The following is a 19420-nucleotide window of genomic DNA, read 5'->3' as shown; positions in this document are numbered from 1 at the left end:
ATTACCTTTCCCTCTGTCTGCAGCAAGCTTTTGATTAACCTGAGATGTCAAATTTTTCATAAGCTTGTAAATCTTTCTACATTTTTCTTGTGGATTTTCTAAGTATTTTATGGCTTTCAGGATTGATTGAGAATTAAGTGGAACAATCTAGAAAAACGATTATTTAAACACTAACATTTCATCCAAAACCTGCATTTAATATAAACATATACACTAACTAATAAGAATAACTAACAGGAAAATAGGGAGAAAACAATTTAATATGGTTTTAACAATGCACATCGAATTACATACAATCCTAGCATTTCTAAGGTTTAAAATAAATACGGTATGTCTTCAGGCGCATTAGGTAACTGAATACTAAAAATGAAGATGATTCCTTGTCAAAATCATGTAAAAGGCTGTTTGTCCTAATTAAATAACAAACATAGCATAAAGGCCAAGTAAATTTAAAAATTAACATTCATTTAAAGAAAACTTAAAATGGCATTCTGATAAATAAGCACAATGAAAATGGTTAATGGCATCGCACCCAATTAAAAACATGAAAGGTCACAGAAAGTTATTTTAATTTTACAAATGAAAGTCAAGGTTTTTCCACTGAAAAGAAACATTTTGGGAAAATGCTATCATTCAAAAATATTTATGAACAGTAGTTAAGCAATTCTGAAATACAATATTTCTTATTTTTTGACTTTTCATTAATCTGAAACTTCCACTGTTTCACATTTATCATGAAATGAATTTCCTCCTATGTATTGTAATGTAATGTATGTAATTCTTGAAACCATGCTGCCTTATCCCAACAAAGAAATTTTGGTTTTACACAAACATTTTATTAAACCCTGGTTAAGCCGTAGTGATAATCATGTATAAAAGGAACACGTCTAAAAACCGTTAAAAATTAAGAATCAAATACCAGAAAATGATTGTGGGTGCATAGCATGACATATGTATGTACATCTTGATGCATTTGAACATGTGACCTCTTACCAGTGTTGTGCATTAATGGATATAAAAATATGCATTAGGAGAAGTTGCAACACTAATAAATAAAAACAAAAAAATCCAGAATTCGAATCAGTTGGGAATATTACTGATCTCCCCATATACAGTGAGACCTCGTTAATCCGGACCCCGATGAACCGGAATCCCCGCTATCCGACACAAAACTGCCGGGAACGGATTTCTTCCTATGCATTTTACCCCTTTAATCCGGAAACCCCGCTGTCCGACTCCGACACAAAAGTTTTGGAACAAATGTGTTAAATCAATAGCAATAAAATTCGATAAACCGGATTATTAACAGTTAAGCGAAAATGATTCACGATTGTCCTAATACAGTATGTAGTTAGTTGACGAAACAATAGCCGATTATTTACGCATAATAACGTTGCGGTCTTTATTGATTCAAAAGTACAGTACTGTACAGCATTGCGCTTTGTAAAAAAAAATAAAAAAGCTTTGTTACAGCTGAGTAAGCCGCACAGCTTTTTAGTCATACTATGAAATACTGTACAGTATTTTAGAATTGAAAAAATAAATTGTTCATCAACAGTAACAAACAACGCTTCCGCAGACGCAAAAAAAATACGTACAGTACATTGGTTGAGTGCGGCAATCTATTGAAGACATACTGCTGCAACTCAATCGTGCTATCAGCTTTTGATATCGCATTGCGCAAAGATTAGAAACAGGTCAAAGAAAGTTCAAGACTGCTGGTCCCGCCGGAATGCTTTGCCATGCAAGAGCGGTTGTCAAACCGATTTGCGGCCGCATGTTCGTCACTTCTGGCTTAGAGCATTCGTCTTTAATACGGTGGTTCTGGGGTTCGACACTGGGTCGGATCATACAAAAAATATAATTTTATTTTAGTTGCTGTCCAGCCAGAAACTCGGTACTTAGAATTGGAGTAAGGTGCATACTGCGTTTTGAACACGGTACTGCATTTGCAAGATTGATTGATTTTTTACTTTCGGATAATCTGGATACCCCACTAAACCGACATTTTTTGACGAAACGAAGTGGTCCGGATTAACGAGGTCTCACTGTACTCACCTCAGTATACTATTTTGATGACAAACTTTCCATGTCTCATTGCACAACTACAATTCTCTTTTATTGCTATCGCATAATAGACTTAGTAAGTGTAAGGCTGCAAGCTTTTGATCATGCCCTAGCTGGGTTTAGAATATACATGTTCAACATGTAGCTAACGAGACACAATCCGGCCAGCCAAGGCAGTTAGTACGACCCTTCACCAGTACACACCATAAACTTTGGTCAAACCAGTACTGCACATTGGCACTTCAGTATGGAGTCCGCATTGCCACTCTTCACTGGAAAAAGTGTGACATTTTGATATTTACCTTACTTGGTTGTAAAGTATAAACTATATAAACTTATTGGGGTTTGTGGAAAAAAAGAGAGACCATAAAACAATGTTGGTTTTTATAAGCAAGGAAATAATCAAAAGGCTCCATTTTCTGAATTAAGTGGTTTTCATTAGGTTCCCAACATTGATGATGAGAGGCTCCACTAGCTTATTCAGGGGTGGAACCATTGGGCCATACTGCCATCTTGAACCCAATTTTTGGGGGCCATCAGCGTTTTTATGTTTTCATTCATTGGGTCTGTTTGTTTGCGACTTTAGCACTGCGCATACCAACTCGATTTGTAGGTGTATCAGTGGCATCCATTATAGACCACATATTTTGCATTGTTATTTTGACAAGCTTCGTTACAAAGATATATTCTTTATTTCTTCGTTATGTGTTTGAAACGTTTCATTAATTATCACAGCTTCACACACATTTTCGAAATTAGAAAATTTACAGTGTTTTTTCTCATATGTCACCTCCGGACAATAAAAATGTTGCACGTGTATTTTTAAGTTGTCATTGTTTTTTTTAAAGACAGCTCCGAAATTAATACGGTTTGGTGAAAATTAGCCTGCAATATTATTGACATAGCGCTGTACTTTACGCATAGTAAACGTTGTCATAGCTCAACGTAAATGTCATAATAAGCATGATACATACGAATGGCAGATTTCCCATAATATTATATCTCAATAGGAATGATTAATTAGTTTATCCACTAGATGAAATGAAATCCTTATACCTGATTTTAAACTGCTCTAAAAGAATACGAAATATTCCCGTCCAGACTTTAGATTTGGTATTTATGATTTTATCCATTATCTGGATTCCACTACCAACAAAGTTTAGTATATACAGTATTTAATGTGCTATAGAAAAAATCATTTCCCTTATATTTTATTGAAAAAAACTATGTCAACTATTTTAAAATTATGTCTTACCCGTGATATATCTTCAGTGGAAACTGGTCCAGGTTTATTTAAGACTTCCTGCAGCTTAGCTTTAACTCTAAACAAAAAAGAAGAATGGCATATTCTAATGTACATATGTTCAGCAAACCTCCGGTACAATTTTTATCATTCACAAAATTTTTACTGATATTCATAGAAATAATATGATTGCAAATCTTTACTTAGTGCCAACTTAAGCTACCCAGTAGCAGCCCTCACGGAAGGCAATTTGCAGGAAAAATGTTTTTATACCAGATTATGACAAATATTGTACAGTTCAAAAAAAGGTTTCAATTACTGTTACTTAATTTTGAGCCAGGCAGCTATTTGGTAACAAAAAAATAAACCAATCACTGCAGCCAACGTCTCAAGTTGGTTTAAACATTAATTATCTGATAAGTCATGCCGATAAAATAATACACTGATAAAAAATGCAAACCTCCATGACATTTAGTATAAAAATGTGTATCCGCATGACAAATAAAATATGTATTGCGATTCGTCGGATACTCAGCATATTCTGCAGACAATTTCTTATTTCTTCTGTTTTTACTGAATGCATTTGTTGCTTATGTTTGTTAGAAACTTATTTTTAACCTTTTTGCTAGAGAGAAAATTTATATTTCAATTGTAGGTAGGAGTAAGATTGCCATAGGTACTCTGATTTGGCAATAAATCATTTAAGGCTATATGAGATCAAAGTGTATTAAATGTAAATTTCCCAGTTGGGTTGAACTCAAAAAAACTTTTCTTCAAACTCTGCTGCAAAAATATGGAAGCAATAGCGCAAGGTAACAATAGATGATGAAGCATTCAATTAAAAATATGTAGAAATGCACAAAAAACTCCTGTTACTTTAAGATAAAGGAAAACCACTTACTTTTGTTGGCATTCACTTGCACTGTCACCTTCATTATCAAGCAAGCCATTCATGTTAGCACTTTTAACCATTTGTACAAGAATTGGGGTGAGTTCTCCCTCCAGAGCCAACAAACCCTGAGGAAATTAGTTTTGTTAGAATCTATGAGAATATTCAATACATGCCACATATTAATAAACTAAAAATAGGCTGACATATAATATCCAAGTGCTATCAAGAACCGGTAAAATTCCAATACGATTTGTTCAACCAGATAGAATTCAAAGATTGTATAACTCTGCTAAGGCAAATCCCTACTTTCAAGTGATAATGTCAGAACTATACTAGTGTTTTTTAATGTAAAACCATTTTGCTTTATTTTTACTTTTACCAAAACTAGATTTAAAATTACATTTAAGTCTAATTTGTTTAACTTATTATTGAAAGCAGCTTATACCTAGTGTAAGCAATTGCCTTATAGCTTACACCTAAGCCATTATTAAGAACTAGATAATTTTGTTATGTAACTTTGTGCAACATTGAATTTTTGCAAAATGTTTGATTCTTTTACTTCTCTGTCTGAGCTATAATCTCTCCCAAGGAAAAGCAAGCAGATATGCCTGGAATAACTTTGTCACTTACACCGAAGACCCAAATAGGTTTATTGAAAAAATTCATTGCTAGTACCGTAGCCGTGGCTTTACATGCCAGCGGTTAAAAAATAAATCCAGCCGCCTATTAAGCACAATTCAGCATGGTCCCGATTTACTCCATATGTTCCTGTAGTAAAATGCTCTGCTTTATAAGCCTAAAACTCTGTTCAAAAAGCCAAATTTAATAAATATTTTGCATAATTTGAGCGTGAGTACATGGATGACGATGTTTTTGAAGTAGTGTACTACGACAGGCTATACATTAAATGCAACCAAGCAGCTGTTGTTGCTGCACACCCTCAGTCTGGGCAGCAAACTAACTACAGTTTCCCATACAAGTGTTGTGTCAGAAGCGTGATTGTTGGTCCTTATTCGTCTATAATCGTACTGTGATGTACTGTAACTGTTGCGGGGTGTGAAAGATTCAGAATTTTAAGAACTACAGTAACTTGGAAACTTAGACAAGCGTGCAGTGAAAAGTTATAAAAAATCGCTGAAACTATATTCTTTTGTTATCTTGTCAGGCATTGATTTACAGGCTCTCATTTATAGGTTCTAGATCAGGGGCGGGCAACATACGGCCCGCGGCCCGGACCCGGCCCGCGATGCGATTTTGAGTGGACCGCAGACAGTTTCCAGTCTTACATGATAATGTGGCCTGCGGCCACAGTCTGCCACAATTCCTCACTACTTGCTTACTACGTCAAATATAGTGATTGTTAGTTATTCTTTAAGAAGAAGTTTAACAATCTGAATGGTAATGTCACATAAAGATGGATAAATAGGTGGATAAATAAATTGAAAGATAAATTGTATAGGTGGATAAATACACGATTAATGTATCGATTCAGGAATCCGGCCTGCCAAGTACTTCATTTTCTCATATCAGGCCCGCCGACCGAAGAAGTTGCCCGCCCCTGTTCTAGATTGACGAAAACACACATTCCGTGTTATAAGCCCATCCGTTTAATAATCCAAAAATGGTCCGGTTGCAAGGTGGGCTTATAAAGTAGCGACTACTGTAACATTGTTAAGACACAAATAATGTTTAAAAACATCATCTCCTCGGTGAACAGAATGCTATACATTATCAGGCAAAATCCTACATACAACACCTTTGCAAAAGCTGCAGCAGTCATTTGAACTCTTCCTTCATCTGAGGCATATATTTTTAAATCGTGACGATATGTGCTGTGCAAACGCAGTAAGCCGCATCCAGGATATCCAGCATAATCACCTAAATATCACAAAAGATAGATCTTACTTTTAAAAATCTCATAACCATACTAAAAAGACATTGTTCGCAAGTAGTTAGAAAAAAGCCTAAATAATCTACCATGAAACACTTTCATACCGTGACCACCTGGATACATGCAACGAAAAGCTTGTCCCAATTTTTCTGCCTGTGATCTTCCTGCAGGGGTTAGTTCCCCGCCCCACTTTAATATCAAAAGTAAGGATGGCCCACAGTAATTTTGATCTAATTGCAAGATACACTGAACAACAAAGGATACAAGGAACTGAGCAAGTTCAAAATTTACATTACATATACTGTAACTAGTTTCAAACGAGTTTCATGAATCAAATATGGTCATTGTTTAAGATATATTGTCCTGAGTCAACAGAAGCAATGAATTGACTCAAAGTACTATGTATTAAAACAAAGTTACAATACACTAATTTTGGAACCAGATCTAAAAAAAATTTTCTGCATACATATATATCAATATACTGGTCATGACCACAACAGCCAGCATACTTTGTTGCAAAGCTTCCAATACAGACCATAATAACAGTCCAATATTAGACCAACAGCTTTGTCTTATTTAAATCATTCAACACAGTGTTTAACTGGGGTTGTGATAAGTTAGAAAAACTTTCACATTGACGTATCAATAGTTGATACGCATTGACGTTCTATTGACATGGAATTTTTCACATTCACTTTGATGTATCAATAGTTGTCGAATCTATACATTTTGTTCAGTAATATGGTGACATTTTGTAGCATGTAGCATAGAATAAATTTTTAACCAAAAGAAGCGATTTAAATTAAATATTAGGACTAAAGCAATTTTTATGTTGACCTTTAAAAAACTTTTCGAAACTATCTTTATTAAATTTTTGACATCTGTTGTTAATTTGTTTATGGAGGTTAATTTGATCATGAATTGTTTAATTTGAATGACAAATGTCCTCCATTAACAAACAATGAACAATCTGTGGTAAAAGTAATTGTAATCCAAACTTTGGTAGTTTTTCTGGCTTTAAATGTACATCATTCAGATGTGATGCACTTTTAGGGTTTGTAAAACTTCTACTTGCATTTACAAACAAAATCACTACCATATTTACTTGCATAAAATTCTTATGAAAGAGAGAATACTGACAAGATTTGGGTCGCTGTAAATGTTGATTTAACTGAAAATTTCGCCGTTCTCAACTTTTGCACATATCTGTAATGGGCAATGGCCCTGATAACTGGGAGAAAATGTAAAATGCCAAAAAAAAACTATTACCCGGAGACAAATAACAAAACCCTGGGAAAATTAACCTTGCAAAAGGGTGCAAAAGGGTGCATATGACAATTCTCACAAAAAAAACAAAATATTAATATGTAGCAAGATGGCCAAAAACTCTAGCATCTAACAAGTAGCTGACATTTTCTGGAAATCTATGTACCATTACTATTAAAGCGAATAAATTCGGTACCAAAGCGATGATTATCAAACAAAAAAGACATTATTTATAAAGAAGCAAGAAAATTAATGTAATACCATCCTCTGAACTGGAAAATAAGCTTCGATTGGGGTTTCTCCATTTGAACTGTACTTTTCTATTAATGCCAGAAAAATGTCCATACCTTGATAAACCAAGTAAGATTTACTTACCAGCTTGTTATAAATTGACTATGCAACATTATTTAACTGTTTTTCACCACTTACATTTCTAGTACAGATTTTAATTGCTCCACTTTGTGATGTTTTTCCTCAATAATAGCTCCAGGTTCAGCAAGCAACCATCTAGCAACATCCAGCACTTCCTGTAACTGCTTGGGACGTTTTAACTTCAACTTGCCTGTTTTGTGGCCATTGTACTTGGTAAACAAGTCAAAAAATCTGGATGTATAAAATAGTGTTCATGGTACCGTATATAACGCAACTGTTACACATGCTGCAAGTAACCAATTCTTTGTGATTGGTCAACTAATTGCTAATTTCCTGAAAAAAGTCATTAAACAATGCATTGAAACAACAATTGTAATTCTAGTTAACTAACAACTTTGGTATGATAGTCAAACCGGTCAGATTCCTATGTAATATACAGTTCATTGGCATTAAGTATGTGTATGCCGGGTATGTGCAGCAGACCCATAAACCGTGCTTGTACCTGCTGCATACCCTACTTTTGTTACGTATTAACAATATGCAGGATATTAATAAAATGAAAAATATTTTTACTTGCAATGAAATATCCAAATACCTTAAACATGTTCAGCATTCAAACAGTCCAGGAGCAATGCGCTCTTCACAAATATATTCACCATGGTAGTCATTAATTAATGTTGACTATAACTACCGTTATTTGGGGTCTAGCGTTTAATTTACATTTTGAAAATTGGTATAACGCATTACCTTCTGCGATATTAATAAAATGAACGATATTTTTACTTGTAATGAAATATCCAAATATTGGATATTTAAATATCCAAATACAATAAAATATCCAAATATCCATTGCTGCGCAATGGCCTGTGCCAACTAGTGGTTTGGTTATCGTGGTTAATTGATTAATTGTTTATCTGACACTGTTGATATGCGTGTTCATTAACTTCTCATAAACTAGTTGAGCATCATAGCAGGTTAACGAAACTGAAAGTGTTCTTGAATATAGTTGTATTATTGATTCACAACAAAACAACTACTGTTTTTGTAGGTGGCTTCATTCTCGGCTGCGCCCGTCTGCAAAGGTTTTGTTGTTTACTCGCTCATATGCTGTGCTCTATAGAGAGAAGTAGATAGTCTTATAAATGTGGTTTATATATTCTGCAAGCAAAATCTATCAACAAAAGTATGGCCTGTTCCTCCGTGATTGAGCTTAGTAGAATTGGTGATGAGATCATTACAGTGCTGCATTTTGATTACGAGTTGTATCACACTGTGACAGTCTTTTAATGCAGTTTGAGCAATTTATTTAACTATAAAGTGTGATGGAGGATTAAGGAAGTTCTGCTGCATATCTGTCCTGCATCATTTAAAAACCGGAGCATAAAACCCTTGCCTAATGGCTCAATGTAGCGGCAGCTAGGGGTGTTTTAAGGAGAATTTGGCAAAATCCATGTTTATAGGAGCAGTTGAAATGGCGAAAGTCAGTCCCGATCAATCCACGGTGTGTCAGGATGAGCGTGTATTGTACAAAGTTGTTTGGAAATCAGGTTGACGTAGCAGTGTATGTGACAATTCGTGTCTTTTGTTTCCCACGTTAAACTCCTGGTTGGTTTGTGAAACTATGGTAAGCTCAAAATACAGTTCCAGTCAATACAGTCTATGGAGACCAATTTCAGTGATCCATTAGTCAAATCATTTACAAATTCTAGGTTGCCTTCGTCATCTCCTTCAGAATCTGAACTACTCTAAGCTGCAGCGATTGCTGTCACTGAATTAACCAGAGTTGACACTTGAGTAGTTATTATTACTACTGCTTACTAGGGTTATAACTTGAAAAAAAATTCAAAATTTTGTGTGTCCTGTAGTCACAAATGATGAACTTTTATGTCTTGATTTGAAAACTCACAAAAGTTAAGACTGTTTAAACAAAAATCTCCCGCACCAAATTTTTCCAGTTTTCAATGTATGAAGGATGGGCTTTCTTTTGTAGATATAGACTATATAATATATATATATAGAATAATTTGAATTTGACTGACACAATTTCAATTGCGAAGATTTGAAATTTTATTTTGGTAAATTGTGATTGCACAGATTAAATTTTTCATATCATGGCTTACCATAAGTCAAGTGAACCTGTTAAGAAGAATGTGGTATCCTGGACGAAAAATCTTGCTGTAAAGCCAACAAGAAGAAGAAACATGCCAATGATTGAAACCCTGAGTAAATATGTTCGCATTCCCAAAAAGAAAGACATTATCGGGCGATACCACTAACTTTTGGACCAAGCTAAGGACAGGACTACAAGAACGATTCTAATAGCTGATGAATTAATTATTCTCTGGGCAAAATTGAACTTTCCAGCGGTGAAAAAGCAAACAATAATGTCAAAGCTACGGAAATTGATGGAGAAACAGGAGAAAAATAGAAAAAGAAAACTGGATTCATTGAAAGATGAAACAGAAAACCTGTTTGACATTACCAAGATAGAAGGAGAGTGACTGTGCCAAGAAGACAAAAAACTATATAACCTACAAATTGAACCTAAAGGAAAAATTGGCTATTCAACCAACAATAGTGCTCCAAAATCTTCAATCCACCCTTCAAAGAGAGTGCGAACATCAAGTGCTTCACATACCAGTACCAATGTGGCTTCACATCATGTCACACTAAATGAAGAAGATGAGCCAACATCAACTGATGTCGAGAGTTGTACAAGTGATGCAGACAGTACTATGGCAGAATACAGTGACAATATTACCCAGTCAAAACCAGTGTTGCACTTTTCTACATCGCATGCATCAAAATTGGTTATACGCAATTCTCTTTCAACCAACAAGGTCGCAGTTGTCTGTGCTAGCCTGGCTGATGATGGAATCAGTGTTCCTACACCATCACAATCTGGTGTTTGGAGAGCAGTTATAAGAGATAGCAACAATGCGCAAAGCTAAAATTAAAATCAATTATGAAAGAGGAGAATAATTTCTGTTGACACTTTGATGGAAAAAAGATTGGCAAACATGAATATCAGGTAGTATGCTTGAAAAGTCCATCAAGAGAAATCAAACTGGGTGTTCTAAAATGCGAAAGTGGAACAGCTCAAGATATTTTCAGCAGTATAGAAAACCTATTAGATGAATATGATGCATGGAAAAATTTGAAAATGATCATATGTGATACAACATCTGTTAATACTGGACGGCTGAATGGCGTTGTTGTGAAACTGCAAAATGCAATGATCAGCAAGGGTTTTGATAAACCACAGTATATTGGTTGCCAACATCATATTCTTGATAGAGTCTTAAAGCATGTATTAGAGTTCTTCAATCCAACGTCTTCAGCAAAACTAACCCTCAACTACTACAAATTTGTAGATGATGTGGTGAAACACTACGAAAACTTGCAGCAATCCTACAAGCCAGAAATTGAGATGGAAATGGTTGAAAACTCAGGATGGAGGGATGATTTTAAGTTTCTCTTTGAGTTGTGCAAAGCATTCCGCTTCTTCAAAGAAAATGGTAGATTTCCACTAATCAAATGGCACGAACTTCCATCTCTACACAATGCTAGATGGAATTCAAGAGCCATTTATGCTATGATTGCCTACTTCCTCATCCCTAGATGGAGAGTAACTTTGGAGATATCATGCTCATTCATCGCAAATGCGTGGCAGGAAGCCTGGTTTTCTAACCAAACCTTTAAAGATGGAATATAACAAAGATTATTTGATGCTATCTTTGAGCTCGAATGTCCTGGAGCCTTAAAACCCTTTGGAATTTGGATAAGTCCGTTGTAGATGTCCCACGCACTAACATAATTGCAGAAAGGGGAGTCAAATTGATGGAAGAACTTTACCAGAAGTGCAAAAAGGACAAATATTTGAACATTAAATTTGTAGCAAAGAATAAGTTTTGAATTGTAAATTTTTTTTTACATTTGGACCAATGTCAAAAATTAAAGTCAGTTTGTGCGGGACATTTTTACGATTTGAACAAAATAATTATAATTTTCTAAATTGATACCAAAATGTTCATTGATTCCTGCTACAGGCAAAAAAAATTTCCTAGTCAGAACCCTACTGAGTGCTTGCATATGGGTTCAAAACCTAAGCACTAAAGTATCTTAGGATTTTAGAATTTTTGCGTACAGTATTATAAAAGCAGAAAATTGGGCATTAAAAAAGTACAGTTATGATGACTAAAATCTGAAATCTGGTATACTGGTTATAAACCGAGCAATTTTTTTCAAGTACAATCTTGCTTTTATAAAGAAATAAAACAGATAGATGTTTACTGATGTCATATTTAGAAGTATATTAAACAAAAAATATTTTAAGGTTTTCACAGCGCTATAAATCTAAATTTTTCAGTATTTGCGGTATGGAAGAATTCCCAAGTTTAGCAATTTTTAAAGAAGAACTTGCGGTTTATCAGCGGGTCCAGAAAAACAAGATTTTCAAAAATTATGTTTAGTTTTGGTTGATACAGAATGGGATTACTTTAATTAATTTGAACGTTTTAAACATGACCTAAATATGAGCAATCATATAATGATCATGCTCTGACAGGAGGGGCCATGTTTTGAGCTATACAGGTGCTGTCACATTTCAAGCTGCTCTAAGTGCTAGCAAGCTTTTCTAAGCACCATCAAGCTTCAACAGCAAAGGCCACTCTTTGACTGCTTTTTGTACCAAATATGTGTTGCTCCATGTCAGGTTGCTCTAGTAAGTTGAGAATCATCAGTTGAAATTGTCACTCATTCCATAGTTTGTAACAGTCAAAACTGGTCTAATATAATTTTTTGTGATTAAGCATTTATTTCCGAAATTGTATCGCAATTTTTGTCTCCTTTATGACGTAGATGGAGTACTTTATACCGTCGCAATGTAAAAACAATATGCTTCATGACCGAGGTTTAAATTAGATATGGTAATAGTCGATAAACTGTCGTTTGATAAACAGTTGATCACGACCAATTGTCGCCGGTTAATTTGTTCACAGTCAATTGACGTGATCCCGTACAATCGCATCTTTTGTTTATTGGAACAACAGCGACCAGGAATAGCCCCAGAAACCGTAACAATAGACTTTGAAATGGCAGCATATAATGCTCTGTCTTCCAGCTTCCCTCGGGCAGAAATTCTCAGCTGCCTTTTTCATTTTGGCCAATGCAGCTTCCGGAAAATTCAGGCTCTCTCTCTGCAGCGGTGGTTCACTGAAGATGCCGAGCACGCCCTTCGCATAAAATGCTTCCAGGCACTGGCATTCGTTCCGCCTGAAGACGTTGTACAACGGTTCGAGGACTTCTTGGCCACGTTCAGTGACGACGATGAGCAGCACTTGTCTGAATACATTGACTATTTCGAAACTACTTGGATTGGACGATTGCGTCGCAGGAATCGTCGTCAACCTCTATATACTATCCGGTGTTGGAATGTCTTCCACCGGGTTCAAGATGACCTTCCACGAACGAATAATAGCATTGAAGGATGGCACAATACGTTCAGCAAGCGTGTCTCAATATCCCATCCGACGCTTCGCAGACTCGTCAAAAAAATTAAGCAGGAAAAAGGTTCCAACGAAATCTTGATTGAGCAATTGAATGCTGGAATTGCTGGCCCACCTCGGAAGAAGCGCTACGACGCTGTCAAACAATGGCTGAAGAGCATAGTCGAAAATTATGACTCAACGAATATTGACTTATCTTCGAGCAATTGCACACAACTTGTAAATAAATGAATGCGATTGAAATGTGCACTTCGTCAGTTGTCGTTCTTTTAACAGTGTATATCGTCAGTTGTTTCGATAAATTGTGTTTCTTTTAAGGGGTTACATCCCAATTCAAAGAGATATGAAGAAGCTACCAACGCAAAACTACATCATAAACTTACCCTGAATTTTGGCTTGCAACGAGATATAGGTTATGACTGCCAACAGTCTTAATTTGGACAAAATCCATGTACTCAGTTTTCTATAACAACTGCCTAAACTTTACAACAAGTTTTGAGCTTAAAATTTTTGGACAAATACTCCAAAATACCAAAAATTCAAACCCACACAAAATTTACAACTAAGCCTAGACCTGGAACCAGCTGTCGCCAAAACAACAACAAATTACTCCGCATCGACGTCACATGCGCATTGGACCGGAAAATTTCTTACTTTTTTAATATGACGCATTGAGTGCGAACACGCAACATCACTGTGTTGCCCAATCAAAATTGTCTTTCTATTGGGAATTGACCCCTTAACAAATTGTCGTTCTTTTAACAGTCGATTCGATCAACTGTCGGTTCGATCAACTATCGGTTCGATCAACTGTCGGTTCGATCAGCTGTCGGTTCGATCAGCTGTCGTTCGATTAATTGTCGTTCGATTAACTGTCGAGTCACGACAGATGACGTTATATAAACTAGTAAAGCATTCTTGTTTTACGGCAATTACCAGTACCGGACTAGGGTTAACCCTACCAGCCACAACTGAGTTGTACTTTAGCATCCACACATACCATCACAAATACTAATAAGCTACTTTAAGCTTGTTTAACGCAAAATATACCTGTTATACACTAAAATACGCTTTAATTATACCTATAACTTGTCGGCCACATGAAACATTCTATTCTTATTTGATCAAATATCTGAGTCAACCCTACTGTTTTTTTATTGTGACAAAATAAGAGCCACTGTCTTCGTCATAATTAAGCGATGTATTTGCATTTTTTCCATAACCACTACGTACAAATCCTTTCTCCAGGAAATTTATTGACAACTAATTTTTGATTTAAGGTCAATTTGTTTTCTGGACTTGACCCTCACTTTACACAAACCCATAAGTTAGAACTTTTTTGAAGGCTCAACGACGCCGGAGGTGCATATCAGAAATATCTTGCGTTAATTAGGCCTGACCTAACTTACAGTTGGGGACAGTTTTGAGTTAATTAGATTACATTACACAAATAAATAAGAGCATTCAAAGAATCAATCAAGAGCAATCAGTTTTTACCTCTTGATTCCAGCACTTAGTAGGTTATTTATTATATGTTTTTATACTAAAACAAGTTGATACTCAACAACAGAAATTTTAAATACTTCTGATGCCTAACTTCCATCTTCATCTTTTGCTTTGGTGTTCTGTCACCATGACGAATAACAGCAATAACACAACGTAGTTCCATCCTGGGCAGGATAGAAAAAAAACAAGGCTTAAAATTTCTGAACAGGTTACCAATTAAATGTCGAAAACACAAGTGTTTGATATTACAAAAGTGTTAAGATGTCACATCACATTTATGGGTAGCATACGCAAAAAGAAAGTGTCATCAACATTTCAACTCATATGTAAGGGGTGCCAAAAATAGTTTGTAGTCATCAAAACAGCAACATAATATTGTTTTGACAAGAATAATCTTGATATTGTAGTGATAACAAAGAAATTAAGCACATTGGACCACACCCAAACAATTTTATCATGACTAGTGTATGAAAATGCTTTGATGCTGTACCACCCATGTTGTCCAAATAAGTTAAATGAGCCCAAGTGCTTTCAGTTTTTAATACATAGCAACTAGCATTTACATTGTTAACTGATGTCTATTTTCAAATACAGTTGTAATTAATCACATAAAGGCGATAAAGCTATCAGGATTTACTGTGCACGGAAAGCTATCTAGCTTACATAGTTCCTGAAGTTGTTGGGACAAAAGGAATATCTTCTGCATCAGTTGGAATTGACCATGGAATGTGAAATTGTGGGGCCAAGTCCCGCATTATAATATTTCTGAGAAGAAAAACTGTAATTTATTAAAATTATAGCAACTTGTGAATTAATTTTTTTTCAGATTGTGAATACTAACCCAAGAACCTTTGCACAGTCATCATAATATTTCATAGAATTTTTCACAAAGCTAAACCCGTTGACATCACAAACAAATGACTTTCCATGGGCCCTCAAGAAGTCAAATCCGCAGACAGTTTGCTATTATAACACACATAAAATACTAAATTGTTATATGAATAACTCTCTTCTATTATTTATTCTGCATTTATACTGTTTTTATTTTATTTTCTTGATTTAAGTTAAAGTGGTCATGATACCAAGGCGGTCCTTTATGACGAATTGATGATACATCTTTTGCAAAAGCTGCTTAGTTAATTCAATATTTTTACTGAGAAGTACTAAGGCAAGTACTAAAACAAGTTGAACTAACGTTATATAAAAATTGAGGTTAGCTATGTATGGAGTAAATTTTTTTACTAATATATAGTGGTTAGGCAATTATTGACAATCTATCTAGCAAATTAGCAAAAGTACAAACTTGCCAAATATTGTTATATGTGGTATAAATCAGCGGTCAACAACCTAGAAGATTGGGAAATTGTTATGTTTGTAAATAATTAAGCAAAAGAAATTTATAATCGAATCTATTCAATTACATTTACAGTTTCCCTTTACTATTGTTTTCAATGAAACATATACTTTAACCTAAACAAATGCCCCAATCCTATCTAAGTGACATGAGGGAAGTAACCTGTAACAACCTCCTTTGACGACCTTTGCCATGTTACATGTCCCTGATGTGTGCATCATCATGCTAAATCACTTCGACCATATGCATTAAAAGTGAAAAGGTGATCAAAACAAACACAAAACTCAAGCCAAAGATGTAACAAATATTTAAACAGAGGCATAAAAATGGACAAAGGCACAATTTCAAACCATGGCTCTACTTTAGCTGTGGTAAATTCAAAATGAGTGTATTAGAATACACAGTGCATAATGGTTGCTAATCCACAGAAATTAATGGGTGAATACCTAAGCAAAGCCGCCTAAGCAAACTAACCTAAAACCGAAATCGATTTCAGCTACGCCACGTTTCAAAACCAAATAGTGGAAACCAGAATTGCGCTACTCGGTAGGCTAAGCGGCTATATATTGCCAGCTAGGCAATAGGCAAACCTAAAAGGTCGGAATCGACTGCCTCTACAGCAGGGTTCGTAACCAGAACAATACCAGACAGAACTGCCACCATAACAATGTTCAAAACAAAAAAAAACTGGATTCTACTACCTCCACAGCAAGGTTCGGACCAAATAGCAAAAGCCAGACAACCAGGCATCAAGCACCTAACACCGGGACCGACTAAATTTCTTTAAAAAGAATTATTCCATACAAGGATCTGGTACATTTTACCGAAAGCACCAATACTTTCCTCAATTTACAATTACCGTTATTAAGAACAGTGTTTTTCAACCTGTCAGATTGTAAACAAAAGAACTGTAGAAAAAATGGAAAAACACAATGCGGATAAAATCTGAATAAAAATCATTTGTATGTGTAAAATTTTTTCAGAATCTTCACACTTCAACATCGTATATTTTTAGTTAATTTCTTAATAATCATTTAACGTGTCAACAATATTTAACTTGCTATGATTTTGTTAGAAATGGTGACATATGACAATATTTCAGAAGGTTTTGCGTTTTAAAATGCAAACATTTTTAGACAGTTTATTGTGAAAGAGCGAACAGTTACTTTCAGTTGGCTTTCCTTCAGTGAAATGTAATGATTTTGTGACATAAAAAAGTGCGAAACGATTTCAAAGGGTTGAAAAGCACTTGAACAAAACAAAGGTACAAAGTCATGTAAGCTATACCAGTAACAATATCAGTGCTGTCTATTATTTTATCAAATAATTGCATTATAAATCATTATAGCTCTTATATTAATAGAAATATTATCAAAATTAAAGAAATTTACTTCGAAAGCCAAGCAAACTTGACGAGCTATTAGCTTTTCTTTGGCTGACAGGATAACCGGAAATCGAACTTCTTTCCCTTCACTATCACGTTCGACTTTTCCATCAAGTGCTGGTGATTTACGTGCTTCCGCATGAGCATATTCGGCTCCAACTGTGTATACCTATAAAATGTATATATGCTTCAATCACCACTACAAAAGATGTAACAAAAAATTCTGAAAAAACTAAAACATGAAAAGAACAAGGCCTACTGTATTTAATATCCAACTCAAATCTATGCTTAGTCCACTTGATAAAATGTACTGTAAGTAATGTGTCTTGAAAAGTAATGTCATAAAATAATTAAGTCGCACGACAGATCTGCCGCCTAGTACCGCCTAGTAGGACTTTTTTCTTCTGAAAGCAATTACCATTTCATTGTAAATCAATAATACAAATATACTCAAGAACATTGTGGGTTTGGTTATTGTACAGTGATGCACAACTAGCTTATCAGTGATTAACGAATAAGCATATGAATGGGGTCAGACTAACAATCGATCAAGTAATAACTGATTACAACCAAAACAACCTAGTAAGAACACTGTTGGTTGACAAGACTACCTAAACGGCTTTCCTCTAGAAATCAAGATTAATGTTGAACAAAACCAAAATGGCATGGACAACAGTCCAACTTATCAACCAAAAAGCAACAGGTTAACAGGTGTCTGATAAGATGACTGGTGAGCTCAGGCAGAGGTATTGGGGTTGCTACTCACTGTATAACAGCTCTTGATCTAATTTGCTCTCTTGCTGGATACTGAACTTATCTCTGGTGTCAGATTACACCAACCGTCAAACCATTGTCATTAACTGGACATCGCATACTGTGACTGGACATCTTCACCACTAGATAACTTTGTGCGAACATCCTATGTACTGGACTTCGCCTCAAAGTTGTTCTTTCTTTCACTTGTTGGGTAACGGAACCACCTCAACTGTCGGACTCGAAGTTTTTTGCTTCAGTAAAGAAGCAAGCCTGACAACTAAAATTGGGACACCAATTTGGTCAGGATGCCTAGCAACTGTTAGAACAAGTCATGAACTCAGATGTCAGTGCAGCTTGTTGGGTGGAATAAAAACAGAACATGGAGTGACCGAAAAGTCTTGCCAGACATCGTAATTTTATCGCTGATGTCGAGTTACACCTTGCCAAACTATTTTTACCCGGGATGGTCTGGATATGGTTTAATTGCTTGCAAACAAACTAAGGAATTATCGGTAAACTATGTACAAATGGGCAGTGGAAACTAAGCAGTCTGTAAGTGTGGGGTGTCCTTGATTGTAGCACATGTTTTATATTCGACTGTCTTTTTACCATTATCCTCACAGAATACATTGCCTGCAAGCTTTGGACAATAGCACAATACAGTTGCTGCCCAACTCATGCCACAACATCTAGTCTGGATGGTTGAATAATGTCTGGCTCATAAAAACATTCACTAATAAAAATGAAAAGCAACATAACAACAAGTTGACAACTTCTATCCATTAACAATTGTTAACTGACACATGACAAACATAAATTTCTTTAATTTAACGAAATAAAAAACCCGGATTAAGAATATTTATTGTCTGTCATTATTGGTTGTTAGTTATAGTGTTTCTTTTTGTAGAATAATGAAATGATTTTTAAAGATGCCTTGTATTATGTGACATATATATTTCTAAAACAACAACTATCTGGTTAATAAGATAACTAAACTATGATAAATTTGGTTCTTTTGATTATTGTATATTGGTGTGGAGGTTATTCACTATAAAATTTGAGGAAAACTGCAAAATTTTTATTAGTTAAGGCAACATATTGACTTGGCAGATAATCTTTATCCACACAATGGAATTTAAGACACAATGCAGTAGGTATAGACAAAAGGGCAGAGCAACACTG

At 35.2% G+C, this 19420-nt stretch overlaps 1 protein-coding gene across 4 annotated transcripts in view; it reads right to left on the bottom strand.

Moving 5' to 3' along the window:
• Window positions 1-19420, bottom strand: part of LOC143446127 (inositol hexakisphosphate and diphosphoinositol-pentakisphosphate kinase 2-like) — a 65692-nt gene that overhangs the window by 20718 nt on the left and 25554 nt on the right. For all 4 annotated transcript variants that reach the window (XR_013113892.1, XM_076945630.1, XM_076945629.1 and 1 more), the window contains 11 exons: window positions 17490-17651; window positions 15586-15707; window positions 15408-15509; window positions 14822-14908; window positions 7789-7962; window positions 7621-7706; window positions 6198-6323; window positions 5959-6080; window positions 4212-4327; window positions 3323-3389; window positions 6-147 (listed from right to left, as the gene is read on the bottom strand). Coding sequence is in view for 3 of the 4 variants with exons in the window: in XM_076945630.1 (XP_076801745.1) it covers window positions 6-147; window positions 3323-3389; window positions 4212-4327; window positions 5959-6080; window positions 6198-6323; window positions 7621-7706; window positions 7789-7962; window positions 14822-14908; window positions 15408-15509; window positions 15586-15707; window positions 17490-17651 (1306 nt within the window). In the remaining variant the exon portion in view is untranslated. The remainder of the gene's footprint in view (window positions 1-5; window positions 148-3322; window positions 3390-4211; window positions 4328-5958; window positions 6081-6197; window positions 6324-7620; window positions 7707-7788; window positions 7963-14821; window positions 14909-15407; window positions 15510-15585; window positions 15708-17489; window positions 17652-19420) is intronic.

This window comes from Clavelina lepadiformis, chromosome 2 (genome assembly GCF_947623445.1).
Source record: "Clavelina lepadiformis chromosome 2, kaClaLepa1.1, whole genome shotgun sequence".
In the NCBI taxonomy this organism is placed as follows: Eukaryota; Metazoa; Chordata; class Ascidiacea; order Aplousobranchia; family Clavelinidae; genus Clavelina; species Clavelina lepadiformis.
This window is presented reverse-complemented; position numbering and strand designations above follow the sequence as displayed.